Source organism: Embiotoca jacksoni, unplaced genomic scaffold (assembly GCF_022577435.1).
Source record: "Embiotoca jacksoni isolate LCO1_2020_lvr unplaced genomic scaffold, fEmbJac1.0.p SCAF_10, whole genome shotgun sequence".
In the NCBI taxonomy this organism is placed as follows: Eukaryota; Metazoa; Chordata; class Actinopteri; family Embiotocidae; genus Embiotoca; species Embiotoca jacksoni.
The window spans coordinates 1,880,039-1,892,777 of NW_027185230.1; the positions used below are offsets into that span (position 1 = coordinate 1,880,039).

General features: G+C 40.8%; 1 protein-coding gene across 4 annotated transcripts in view; it reads left to right on the forward strand.

The window, feature by feature from the left end:
• The window catches only part of cacna1bb (calcium channel, voltage-dependent, N type, alpha 1B subunit, b), a 173,463-nt gene that overhangs the window by 112,451 nt on the left and 48,273 nt on the right, over positions 1 to 12,739 (forward strand). For all 4 annotated transcript variants that reach the window (XM_069161397.1, XM_069161406.1, XM_069161424.1 and 1 more), the window contains 5 exons: positions 47 to 252; positions 1,708 to 1,834; positions 2,716 to 2,845; positions 3,641 to 3,700; positions 4,453 to 4,559. In XM_069161397.1, coding sequence (XP_069017498.1) covers positions 47 to 252; positions 1,708 to 1,834; positions 2,716 to 2,845; positions 3,641 to 3,700; positions 4,453 to 4,559 — 630 coding nt within the window. The remainder of the gene's footprint in view (positions 1 to 46; positions 253 to 1,707; positions 1,835 to 2,715; positions 2,846 to 3,640; positions 3,701 to 4,452; positions 4,560 to 12,739) is intronic.

Here is a 12,739-nt window from a genome sequence, read left to right on the forward strand (position 1 = left end):
ATAGTATAACGATTCCTGTCATACAATACATATCTTTTTTCCTCAGGGAGAGGCAGCCCGATGCTGAGGAGGACGGCCTTGTCAGCAGTCCTCTCCAGCCAATGCGGAGCAGCCTGAGTCTGGGGGAAAAGCAAGAGGATGCTGACAACCAGAAGAACTCCACGAGGGCCAGCCAGGCCGGCCTCAACAGCAACGCAATCCACATTCCTGTCACCATCACCGCCCCGCCTGGAGAAACCACCATCATACCGAGTGAGTACAGCATTTCGTGGACACAGCAAGTGAAGCAGGTTTTATTTTTGAAGTTTTGGCGATTGTTTTTTTTTTTTTTTTTATTGGTTATCTTTTAACATTTCCACTTTCGTAGATGGCTGACAGTCATCACAGTAGGAGCCCGATATCATGATCACCCACTATCCCCCTATCCAAACCAGCAGCAGGCGGATCCAACGATCCTGCATGCATTTACCTCGGAACAAGTAGTCTAAACATATTTTCTGAACCCCCCCCTGATTACGTCATTATTTGACTGCAGTGAATCACCTCGCTGTTAAGAGTTTTGGGGCATTTTAGTGTGTGAAATCACTCCCAAGGAAAGCGATGCGGTTAAGTAGGCACACGTGTTTGTTCAGACCTGGCATAAGCCTGGGTCGTATTAATGACTATGTGGAATCGGATCTACCCGCTCTATATTCAAATGAATACGTACATCGTGTACATAAACAAGTAAATGCGTACAGAAACGTGATGGGAGAGGAGTCAAAGCAACAGGCAGTTACACAATGAGACATCCTTGCTCACTTGAGAGTGTTGGGCTCTGCGCTGCGGTGGATGAGTGAACTGTGCAAGGGAGTGGGAGCTTTTCCACAGCTGTGGGTTTGATGAGTATCAGAAATACAGAAGAGGTAACTGAAAATAAAAAAAATCTAAACCTAGAGGAGACTTTGGTGAAACAATTGTCAGGTTGACAGCCTGTGTTTTTATTCACGAAACAGCTGTTTTATAGCCACCAGGTCAGTTTACAGGAAAATCTCTCCTACTCTCTGTACAGTTCAGCTGCATTCAACAGAATCACACAGTCGTTTAAGGTAATGGAGGCTAATTAAAAAGGTCACCACTTCCCAAGATCTCAGTGAAGAAAAAAAGTTCACTTTTATCTTACTCAATAGAAATGGCGAAATGTTTTAAAAATCACACCATGTGGTCAAAAAAACAACTTTTGCTTCAGTTGCTCATGCACTGTAAAAATCAGCTAATGATGCCACAACAGTTGTATTTGGATTGCTTTGCCACTTTTCTGCACTAAATCCAGTTCCTACACTTTTAATCTGACAAAGGAGAAGAGGCGTGTGAAACCAAGTGGTTTTGCTTCAGAAATAATGCACCTCTTTACAAAGTCTGTGTAACAGTAGTATGTGTTTGTTTTTGCACTAGCTCATATTTGTCTTTGCGAGAGAGAACAACCAGTTTTCATCATATAATTGTCAGAAATATTCTTGACCCTGAAACCACTCTCTTATGAGAAATGTCTAATTAGTGAAGGGATTACATAGTTTTTGAATTTAAAGTAAGTGCAGTCATAAAACAACTGCATAGACCAAAAGCCTGCATTACAAATCCATAAAAAAAAAACCTAAAAAAACATCTCACTCGTTACTGTCTGTGCTTCTTTGAGCTAAATGAGTGTATTTGTTTTTTTCACACCAGTGAACAACATCGACTGCGACAACTTCCAACTCAGTGAGGAGAAGAAAGATCTGGAAGAGGAGGAGGCTAATGGGCCTCGGCAGATCCTTCCCTACAGCTCAATGTTCATCTTTGGGCAAACAAACCCGTAAGTAACCAGTGGGAGGTGACTCGGAAGGAGTGACGCAGAATCAGCACAAACAGCATATTGAGAAAAAAAGCTCTGATAATTCTCCTGTCCAAAATGATTTAATTCACGCTCCTTGTTAAAGCCATCCTTAAAACAATAAATGCTTGTGTCTGCATCCTCAGCAATTATACATTATATATTCACTATAAAGAAACATGTCATACTTGCTGAAGGTCAGAGTGTGACCGCCGGTGAACATCGGTGGTAGTTTGTTGCTGAATGTAAAGCATTTGGGAGGAGCATCAACACCTCCGATCTGAGGCCACGGTGCCTTGCTTTTTAAATGTTGGATAGGTGCCTCACGTGAAATATTATTTCAGGATCTTTTGTACAAGTGAGCAAAAGCGTAGGCTGGTGAAGAAGGAGCTCAACTTGAAGCTCTTGACTTATTACTTGATCTGCATGTCAAACCAAGAGCTGTAAACTTGAATAGTGACCAAAAGAACTGAGTCACAGATACAAGCAGTCACCTTACATAAGACATTTAATACCTACTCGGGATCAAATCAAGTCATTAATATCAGAAAATCCATGCAAAGACTGCTATAGTTTGGTTAGCTTTTCAATTATTCTACTCATAAAACCAGATGTACGTAACTCTTGTTGTTTCATATTAATTCCATTAAAAACATAGTGAGACATTATGAACCCAGATGACCCCGAATCACGTGGGACCACCGAGGCTGACGCATTCCCACCTTTGTGCAGGACGTGGGCATGGAGGGACATGCGTGTGGTCCGTGGCCTGTTTTAGGAAGACGTCACCTGAATGTACCTAGTGAGATGTCACTCCATGTGTTTTTGTGTGAGTGTTGTTTTATTTGTTCGTGGTCTTGCAGGGTACGACGGCTATGTCACTACGTGGTCAACCTGCGCTACTTTGAAATGTGCATCCTCTTGGTCATTACCATGAGCAGCATCGCTCTGGCAGCCGAGGACCCTGTGCAAGCCAACGCACCGCGCAACAACGTGAGTCAGGCTGACATCTGGAAGTACACAACAAAACACACTGATTGTCAGACAGACAAACACACACAGACAAGTATTTGGACGGAAACGTGCATGCTCGCGCGAACGAATGAGGATTCACGCATAAACAAATCTGATTTAGGATTGAAAGTCCTTCCTAACAGGCCTTGACAGTTTACCCATGTTGAGGAACAAGTGGTCCAAAGCACAAAACCTTTTTATTTCATTTTGCTCAGACAATTCATTGTTGAGTTTCGAATGTTTTTAATACAATGCCAAATGCAGCGCATATCCAGTTTTGCAAAATGGTTCACCACTCTTTACATACATGTTACGTCAGCCCATGTTGGGAATGAGGATGGAACACATGCACACAGACGTGACTTGAGTTGTTTCCATTTTGACAGACAAGCACAGTTAATTAGTATTCTAGTCAGGTGGGCAGAGGGAAACTGAGGTGAGGCTGTGTGCGTGCGTTGTTTATTTGTGTGTGTGTTTGGGTGATTGTTCTGGCAGTGTGTGTTTGTGCAGAGGAGTATAAAACTAACAGAGCTTGAGACCTCTGACAGGACAGAGGAACATTGTTGTGCATATCTGGTCCATTCACACACACACACACACACACACACACACACACACACACACACACACACACACACACACACACACACACACACACACACACACACACACACACACACACACAGTTCCAATGAGTATTAAACTGGCAAAATCTGTCACTGGTTGTTGATGAGTCATCTCAAAGGATATTTCCTGACTCTTCTGTTTTTGCAGGTCCTAAAGTATCTGGATTATGTCTTTACTGGAGTCTTCACTTTTGAGATGGTGATTAAGGTGAGAAGGCTCTTAAAAATGTAGGTGCATTTTGATTTGAGCTCTGAAGAAGCCGCTTTGCAATATTTTGATCATTTGCAGGTCAATAGAACATCAATGATTCAAGTTTAGACTCTGACTTTGAGCTTTTCAGGGTGTTTTTTTTTTAAATTTAATTAGGACTTGTTTCATGATGAGCAATAATCATTTTAAACTATTTTTGCTGTCAGTCACCAGACCAGAGCTTTGTGAGAAGGCTAGCACACAGTGGACAGCACTATGTCACTGGCATTGGTAATTGCCAGAGATAAGACTTGATCCAAATGGTGCACTTACGTCCTAACACTTACTATTTTGAGTGCATAAGTGCGTTCACACTGTCAAGTAGGGAAACATGTGTTCCACTGCATGGATGGTGTACTCAAAACAGACCACCAATTAAGTATTAGACGATGGACACTTTTCACCCTCAATAGTCGGCATCTTGGTTACATCGTGGAAAAGGAAGGAACGCCAACCTAGAGTGTTTTAATTTAACTTTGAATTCTGAGTAAAATAACTAAAGCTGGCAGACATGTTGGCGGGTGATGCATTCAAATACTACAGTTATTTCAGGTAAGGGCAAAACAGCAGTGTGCGATTTGAGACAACACTACCCTGTCAAAGTTCAAGTAGTAACATGTAGGAGTACTATATATGTAAGTGTACGAAGGGAACACAGCCTCTGTCTCGTTTTATCTATTATTCTTTTACTGTTTATTGTTTCATTTTAGATGATAGACTTGGGACTGCTCCTCCATCCTGGATCTTATTTCCGTGACCTGTGGAACATTCTCGACTTCATTGTGGTCAGCGGTGCTCTGGTGGCCTTCGCCTGCTCGTAAGTTAGTTTTTCCTTTAATCCTCACTGTGCTGCCCATAACTTTAAAATCACAGCAATCCTCCAGATTTAATGTATTCAACCACACCACAACATGTTGAAACAAATCACCGGTAGCGTGGTATTTAAATTGTGTTTTTTGCTCATGTTACCATCTCTCCACGATCCCTCACTTGGAGCAGACCAGCATGCAGCATATTGAAGCTAGCTGCCCCTGCTCCGACAAACAACTGTAATGTGCTCATCCAATTATTTCCCCATGAACTCCAAGGCTTTTGTGCTGCCTCGGGGTTATTTTGCCAACATGACTATGTCAAACTCCACTTTCATAGTTACATAAAGCCTCCGCGGTCGCTCTCTGCTAGTCATCTAATGGGCCATGCACAATTTGGCTGATGGGTTTAAGGTTCAGGAGGGGGCAGGAGGATTGGATTTGCTTGTAACTGCCAGGCTTGAGTTGCCACTTAATTGTAACTTTGCATTTAATCCCTTACACAGTACCTGCTCCATTAATACAACTTTTTTTGGGGATGGGATTTTGGCTCCCAAGCAGAAGCCTTAACTCTACGCCTCATGTTGTACACACAGCTGGATATTTTTGTCGGCTATTTTGAGCAGGAAAAGGATGGACGTAGGAAACACAATAACTCCAGTAGGAATATGTGCATTGATTACAGTGTTCAGGGGATACTGTACTGAAAGTAAGAATTAAGTGTTGAGTTGGAATGTAATCTATGATAATACATCAATTAACTCCATGAAGGTGATGAGTTGCCCAATTCAAGTACTGGTGGAGTCAATTTTATCAGTGAGCGTTAACTGGCAATAAAATGGATAATTGGAGTTCAATATACCTGATATGCTGATTAAAAATAAATCATCATATTTTGATTAAAAAATTACATTTACATGATTTTAACAGCGTCCAGCAAACATTATTAAATGTTATCCAAAGCTAGAGGAGCTGTTGAAGCTTTACAAGCTATCAATCTGGGCCTCTGGAGAAAGAAAGTGCTCACATGTTTAGTTTCTAACAGTGTTGTGAAGTTTTTTTTTGCCACTATTTCACATACTGACTCTGTCCTGAAGCTCTCCAGTTTGTCACCAGTGTGTTTTTCTTCGTAACGCTTCCTGTCACTCTGATTTTTTTTGTCTTTTGCCAGCTGTAGATTGATGCTTCTCTCTGTCTTTTATCTGTCGCTGACTTTGTCTCTGTCTTTTCTCGCTCACTTTTTCGTCCCCTTCCCTCTTTGTTTTCTGGCTTGGATTGCTTTCAGGAGCCTGATGGGGTAATGCCTGCTTTTTCTGCCTGTCTGTCTATCAGTTCATGTGTATCTCTTCCTGTTTGTGGCCTCTGCTTTCTCTCTTGTCCATCTTAGCCAGTGTCATTTGCAAAGTTTAAAGTCTGCATTAGCCACCGATGGCTAAATGTTTTTGAGCAAATGTCATATTTTGTTATTTGCTATTCTTATCATCCCCAACACAGTCACAAGGTACTTGCATTTACTCTGTTTGTGTTACATAACTGTGTTTGTGTTACATCTGTATTCAGGTTTCATAAGTGCAATTACCTTTTTTCCTTTTAGCGGCTATATTTTAGGTGTTAGCAGGAACAATGTACATAATGCACAGTGATTGGACAAAGTACTGTACTGCCAGACACATTTCAGCAGTTCCAAAGGTTCAGGCTTTTATAAGGTGTTCCAGATAGTCATGAACACAAAGGATCACAAAAGAGCTGTCTAAGATAAGCTCAAAAAAGATGCCAAGTGAAAACTATTAAACATAGTGAATGGTAGCTTCTCTTTCAAATTTTTAGACACAAAGATTCAAAGTTTAATACATATACAGGATTATCTAAGTTTCATAATTCTGTCAGTAATTATCTAACCATGGATGTTCAGTTAGGGCCTGATTTACTAAGATCTCAAATAAAGGGTACTAAATTGCGTTTTTTTTCCCCTAAAGTTTCCACATTTATTTTGTACCCGTTTTGCGGGTGATTTACTGAGTAAGTGCGTCTTTGATATGAGGTGCAAATCGCTCTATTTAAATTAGGTGTTTGCGTGTGTTAAAGTGATTCCAGCCATGAAAAACACAGAACAACCGCAAAAGGAAAAGGAAATCTGATTCCATTGAGATTAATAATTATAATTATAACAAGGACAAAACACTATATGGGAGATTATCGGTGAGGAAGTCAATGCCGTCGGAAAAACGAAAAGATTAGCAGATGAAATTATGAGTTCATGGCAAGACATTAGGCGGAAAAAAACAGCTTATTATAAAACGTTGGCAAATAAAACAGGAGGAACAGTGGATGAGATCCTCTAACAAACAACGATCAGCAGGTCCAGATCTTTCTGTAATGAGCAGGTGAATAAGTTTCATTCAGTGTCTCGCGAGTGCTCGTGAAACCTTATGAAGCTACCTGTGAATTCTGCTGGACACATTCAGGACCTGTGACAGCACACCTGAATAACGGGACTGGGTGGGATATCCAAGCAGCGATACGCTGGAATGACCCAGAGGCAGGAAAGTGCTGAGTCGGAAGAAGTTTTTTTTAATTGCTGGTATTTCGTGGCTCCTCCTTGTTGTTGGCTGTCAATCATTATTCAGTTCATTCAGTAACTCAGAAATGTCATCGCTGGACAAACGATATGTCTGAATAATTTCTGACTCTGTCATTTCAAAAGTTTTCCCATAGGTGAGAAACCACGTTCTCTACGTATTCTTTAGTTTCCTGCGTCTCCTTCTCACCACAATAAGAGCAGCTGCCTCTCCAGATTTGTGCATCAGATTAATACGTTCCTTTCAGTCGTACTAAAATACACAATCACTTCTCCTGTTTCTACTTTCAGGTTTAGTAAATCTCGTTGCGGGTGCTAAATTGTTCTATTTGCATTTCCTCTCCCAGTATATTGCATCTTCAAGCAGAAATGCCCAATATTACATATGCATGCAGGCAAACACGCAAAATGGACGTGTGTTAAATTGCACATTTGAAAGAAGCAATCCTCACTGCACGTCGTTAGTAGATCTGCTTGTGATTTTACACACGCAAACCTTTAGTAAATCAGGTCCTTACTGTGTGTGTGTGTGTGTGTGTGTGTGTGTGTGTGTGTGTGTGTGTGTGTGTGTGTGTGTGTGTGTGTGTGTGTGTGTGTGTGTGCAGCATACCTGCCCTGATATACTCAGAAGAGTGTGATTAATTTATTCAGGGGTTATCAGACTTAACTACTTCCCCTTCATCCCTCTTTCCCACATCCACGTCCTGTCCAGAATGTTGTCCTTCCAATCAACTCTCTCATCAACTCCCATTCATGCCATGCAAGCCTGTAACAGGCTGCATTCACAATGTCAAATATTTTTGACTTGAAAGTTGGGTTTGCTATGAACAGTTGACATTTCAGTCCATTTCCACCTGCTAGTGCCAGCTCGGCCCGGCTCGACTCTGCCCGCCTTCGTTGGTTTTTGATCAGGCATAAATTGCAGATACTTCCTGGCACCTCGTACTCTTTTTGGTATCACCCCCAATGAGGTTCCAAGAGAGCTAAGTCGATACTAAAAGGTCACATAAAAACAGTGCAGACCATTGCTTGGTCAGAGAGAATTGTCACGAATCATGACTGCATGAGTGACAAGGGACATCCTTGCTGCTACTGTTATCAAGCTACTATAGCCTCCACAGTATATTTTTAGTCTGTGGACCACCCGACTTATAATTAACCCCCAAAACCATACTAGAGTCATTCGAGGAATTGCAGATGTTCCTATGTTCCTCCGTCCACTTGAAGATAGCTGCATGCAGTGTTGCTATAGTAATTGAAGCGTTACTGTCTGCAAAGGAAAACAAAATCCAGAAAAGTACCTCATACCAAAAGCTAGTCAAGTAATAGTAGTAGAGTAGAGTAGAGCTGGAACCGGCAGTGGAAAAAGGGCTTTTGGCTTGTTAATCTACACCCAGTTTTGAGTGCCTATTTTTCTGGCACTGAGCCGGAAGAAGAGGTCCTCATTCTTAATCCCACTTAAAAAGCTCTGATTTGGCTTTGTTGTTTTCAGGGAAACAGCCATCAACACCAGACTCAAAGCCTTCATGTATCCAGAGTGTTAGACCGGATCTGAGACTAGTCTGATGAAACCTACACATATTGAGACAGACTCCGAAAAAGAGAGAGAACAACAATACAAGGAGCAGCATTTAGCTGCCAAATAACAATAACAGTCACAAACAAAAAGTAATGTCCAACAAATGTCCTCAGAAAATAGAAAAGTCCTAGAAACAAATTAAAATAAATATTTATAACAGTTATAAGTAGTGTTTTACATCAAGCATCAACAATAAAAAAATACTGAAGCCAGCTTAATTTTGAACCAATTTAATATCTATGAATCAAATTGCCAAGAAACAATTGTCTTTCAGTCCTGTACAGTACAGTACAGAATATTTTCTCCCACAGTAATTGTGATCAGAGTTTCGCTTGAATACATTCAGATCCTCCCAGGGTTGGACTTATTGACACACAGACCTGAGACCAGTACCTGATCCAACTCTGGTCCCAGGTGGAGCCTTGGCTCCTTACAACTTGTAAAACAGATGTTCTAAGAAAATCTGATCTGGCAGATTAAAGGTAGATGAACTATACCTTCAATAGGATTGTATTTAGTTACAGAAGCTCGCCTAAAGTGACATCAGGTCTTTGATGCATCGTGTTAACAGATTTAGGACCGCATATCATTTAGAATGAGGGGTGAAGTGTGATTTTATTTTCTCACCTGCAGTGTGAATGCAGTCTTACAGCAGATTGTTTCTTATCAACACTGTCCTCTCGTCTTTCCTTCCCCCCACACTAAACAACTGTCTATGTCATCATGATCATCCTGGAGCTATAAATGTGATTTATTCTCGTGTCCAGCTGGCACAAACACTTCCCTCTAACATTTCTTCCGACGAGTCTCAAGCATTCTGATTTTGAAGGGCGATCAGTGGAAGTGCTACTATATGTCTCTTATCTTTGTTTTCTTTTCATGTGGTAAGTTTAAGGGCCAATACGGTCACTGTATCTTCATGCCTGTGTGATATCTGCTTAAAGTGTTTCCTTTGCTCTGTCTTTCTTTATGTGCCGGTGTTTCTTCCTGTGCATTGTCTGCTTGTGTTTGCTCATCATTGCTTTTCCTCATCAGATCACAACAGAGCGTGGCCAGGTGGGAACTGTCCCTATCTACTGTTTGCCTACCGACCCCACTCGTCCCTTCCCCACCCCCACCCATGTGAAACACACAACTTCCCTTTTAATTAACCTCCTAATTAACTTTGTCGCCCTCCATCCCAAGGTGCTTGGGATATGACCATGATTCCCTTCCCCTCCCTTTTTGAAAAGTATCCTCTTGTCCCAATATTGGGACATCAAGACAAAAAGACGATATTGGGAACTCCGCCTCATAGCTTTCAGAAGACGAACGTATCGCTGTACTGAATATCTTCACACCTTAAAACTCACACTTATCAAATGTATCAAAGTCTTCTATTACTTGACTTGGATCTAAAAAGTTTTTAATCATGACTAAAGTAGTTTTTATCGGTCAAATTGCAGAGATTACTGCCTTGACCTCTTTGCCCACCACCTACATCTCTCCTTCTTTATGAAGGGAAGAAGTAGATAAAGGATTATAGATTTTTACCTGAATTCACCTTGATTGTTTTTTTTCTGAGGAGCAGGTGTACATTACAATGGGTGTGTTGAAAATAATCATAGACACCTGTTTTTTCCCTTTACAAAAACATGTAGTGCTTGTTGTTTTGTTGTCTTTTTGGAAAAAATACATTGATTTTTAGAACAGGATGACAAATGAAACCACCTTTTACCTTAATTTATGAATTTTTTTTGTCTAAACAACTTCAACAAGATCCTGATGATCAAATTTTTGGTGTTAACAGCTCAGAAAATACTCCCAGTAAAAACACATGCAAATGAGCTGCTGATTATGTACCACATCCTCTAAAAGAACATAAACATAACTGTTGACCTACACTACTGATTGTTTGTGCTGCACAGGTTTTTACTTTTGATTTCCAACCTTTTTTTTTTTTTTTAATAATCAAAATATACTTTCACAAGTTACCATTCAAATAATGAAATTAATAAGTCCAAAAAAAATGCGTTTGGACTATATCTGAATATATTTTCTTGTACATTATATCAAATGAATCAAGTAATTGAATTCTCTGTAAATGTGAAACAGCTCGATAGAACGAGCATCATGTTTCCTGTTTTAGTAAAGCAGTAAAGAGCTTTTCATTCGGCGTCAGATCTTGCGTTCCTAAACAGGAAATGCTCGTCGCCCTGAGGACCGGAGTCATGATGATTGACCTCACATGCCCAGCTGCTGAGCACGTTTCAATCAGCGCTGATCTGCGCTGCATTAATGCGGACACACAACCCACTCCCACACACACACGTCGCATCTTCCTCGCCAATGCCGCTTCTGAAAGCTATTGGGAGACGGTTCTTGCCATCTCAATGTGTTGAGGTCCTTGAATCGCAGGACTGGCATTGACTTTGCAGATTGCATGCCAGGGTATCGAACTTATCCGAGCATGAGAGCCGCATGCTGTTTTGTTATAGCTAGAGTTTTCATTGAGAAAGAATGTAAGATATTTGGAACCATGCGTCTTTCCAGGTTGAGCTCTGTTGTTCTCTCAGAATATGTTGAAAAAAATACTCAAATTTCATCCTTCAAGTTGTTTTTTCGCCCTGTAGTGACTTGGAGGTTGGTTTTCTAGCACTTTTCATGAGTGGTGTCATGAGTCCCCGGGACCCAAAAACCACTCCACTTGCAAACTAGATGTCTTTTAAAAGGGCTATTGCGTAGCAGACTGATTTTGGGCCTGTGTGAGTGTGTGTTTTGGTGTGTTTGGGGATATTTAAAGCAAAATAGGCACAGGGAGGAAGGCACTGGAGAAAAAGGTTCCACTTTGCCAGCGCATTTGCCAAGCAAATTTTTTTAATCCAGTTAATCACACATTTACATGCAAATAAATGAGTAAATAAGCTTTGTTTGGGCATTCAGTGCAATCCATAATTCTGCATAGTTGGGACATCCTACTTCGGTTACAGTAAGCTTGGTTACCAGGCATACTGACACTTACAGCTTATGTATATTAGAGCAAGTAAACACACTTTCTAAATATTCTTACAGTGTATGTGGTTGGTTCTGAAAAGGCAACAAAAAGCAACAAGACAAAACTGTCCAGAGACCAGTAAAACCAAATGCCACTCAAAGCACAATACTGTGAGCACCACTTCACTGAACTGAATTTGAATGATTGTGAGCAGATGTTTGTCATCCATATTCTGCTGCTCCATGAGGACGAGTGCACTTAAACAAATTGGATAAAGGCCTCATGTATTCTCATAATCTCTGTTTAATGGCCTGCGGGTGCATGCTGATCTTTTACAATTGGTAGTAAGAAGCACTCTTTTTTTTTTTTTTTTTTTTTTACAGTAGGGGTAGCTTGTGATTAAAACATTGGTTGGTCAGTAGCTTTGCCTTGTAACATACTGGTGTAAGGAGCAGCAGGGCCTCTAGGGGCGACTAACCGGTCCATTAGACTACTGTTTTTTTTTTTTTTTTTGCTGATGTCCTTCTCCGCATCCTTCACACATTCAATTTATGCTGTGTGCACATATAAATATAGACACATACTCACTTTCTACTGCTCAGAATTTGTTTTAATAAAGTGAAGAAGAAACAAAAAAAGAAACAGTGTTTATGGAGACTGACAGCCACATTGTGCGTGTGTGTCACTGATTAATTAAAAACCCCTCTCCCACTGTCCTTGGCCAATGTCACTCTCTGACTGAGTGATGGCTCAGCCGCATGTTATTTGCATAACAGCTAGTTCCTAAACCCCCACACTTACTTCCCACTCCAGTGACCAGTTAACAAAACGAACAGTGTCTGCAATGACAGCAGTGGTTCCTGCAAAGAAATTGCCTCCTTCACCAGGGGCGGATTCTTTGTGTACTGTTACTGCACAAAGTGTAAGATGCTTGTGTGTTATTCAACAGAAACAGGGTTAGCTTTGTGTGGTGGAATAAGTGGTCAAGGAACCCATAGTACAGTGGAAAGAAATATTAGTCCTTCATTGAAAATTTTAAGTATGCAGAAAATGTATT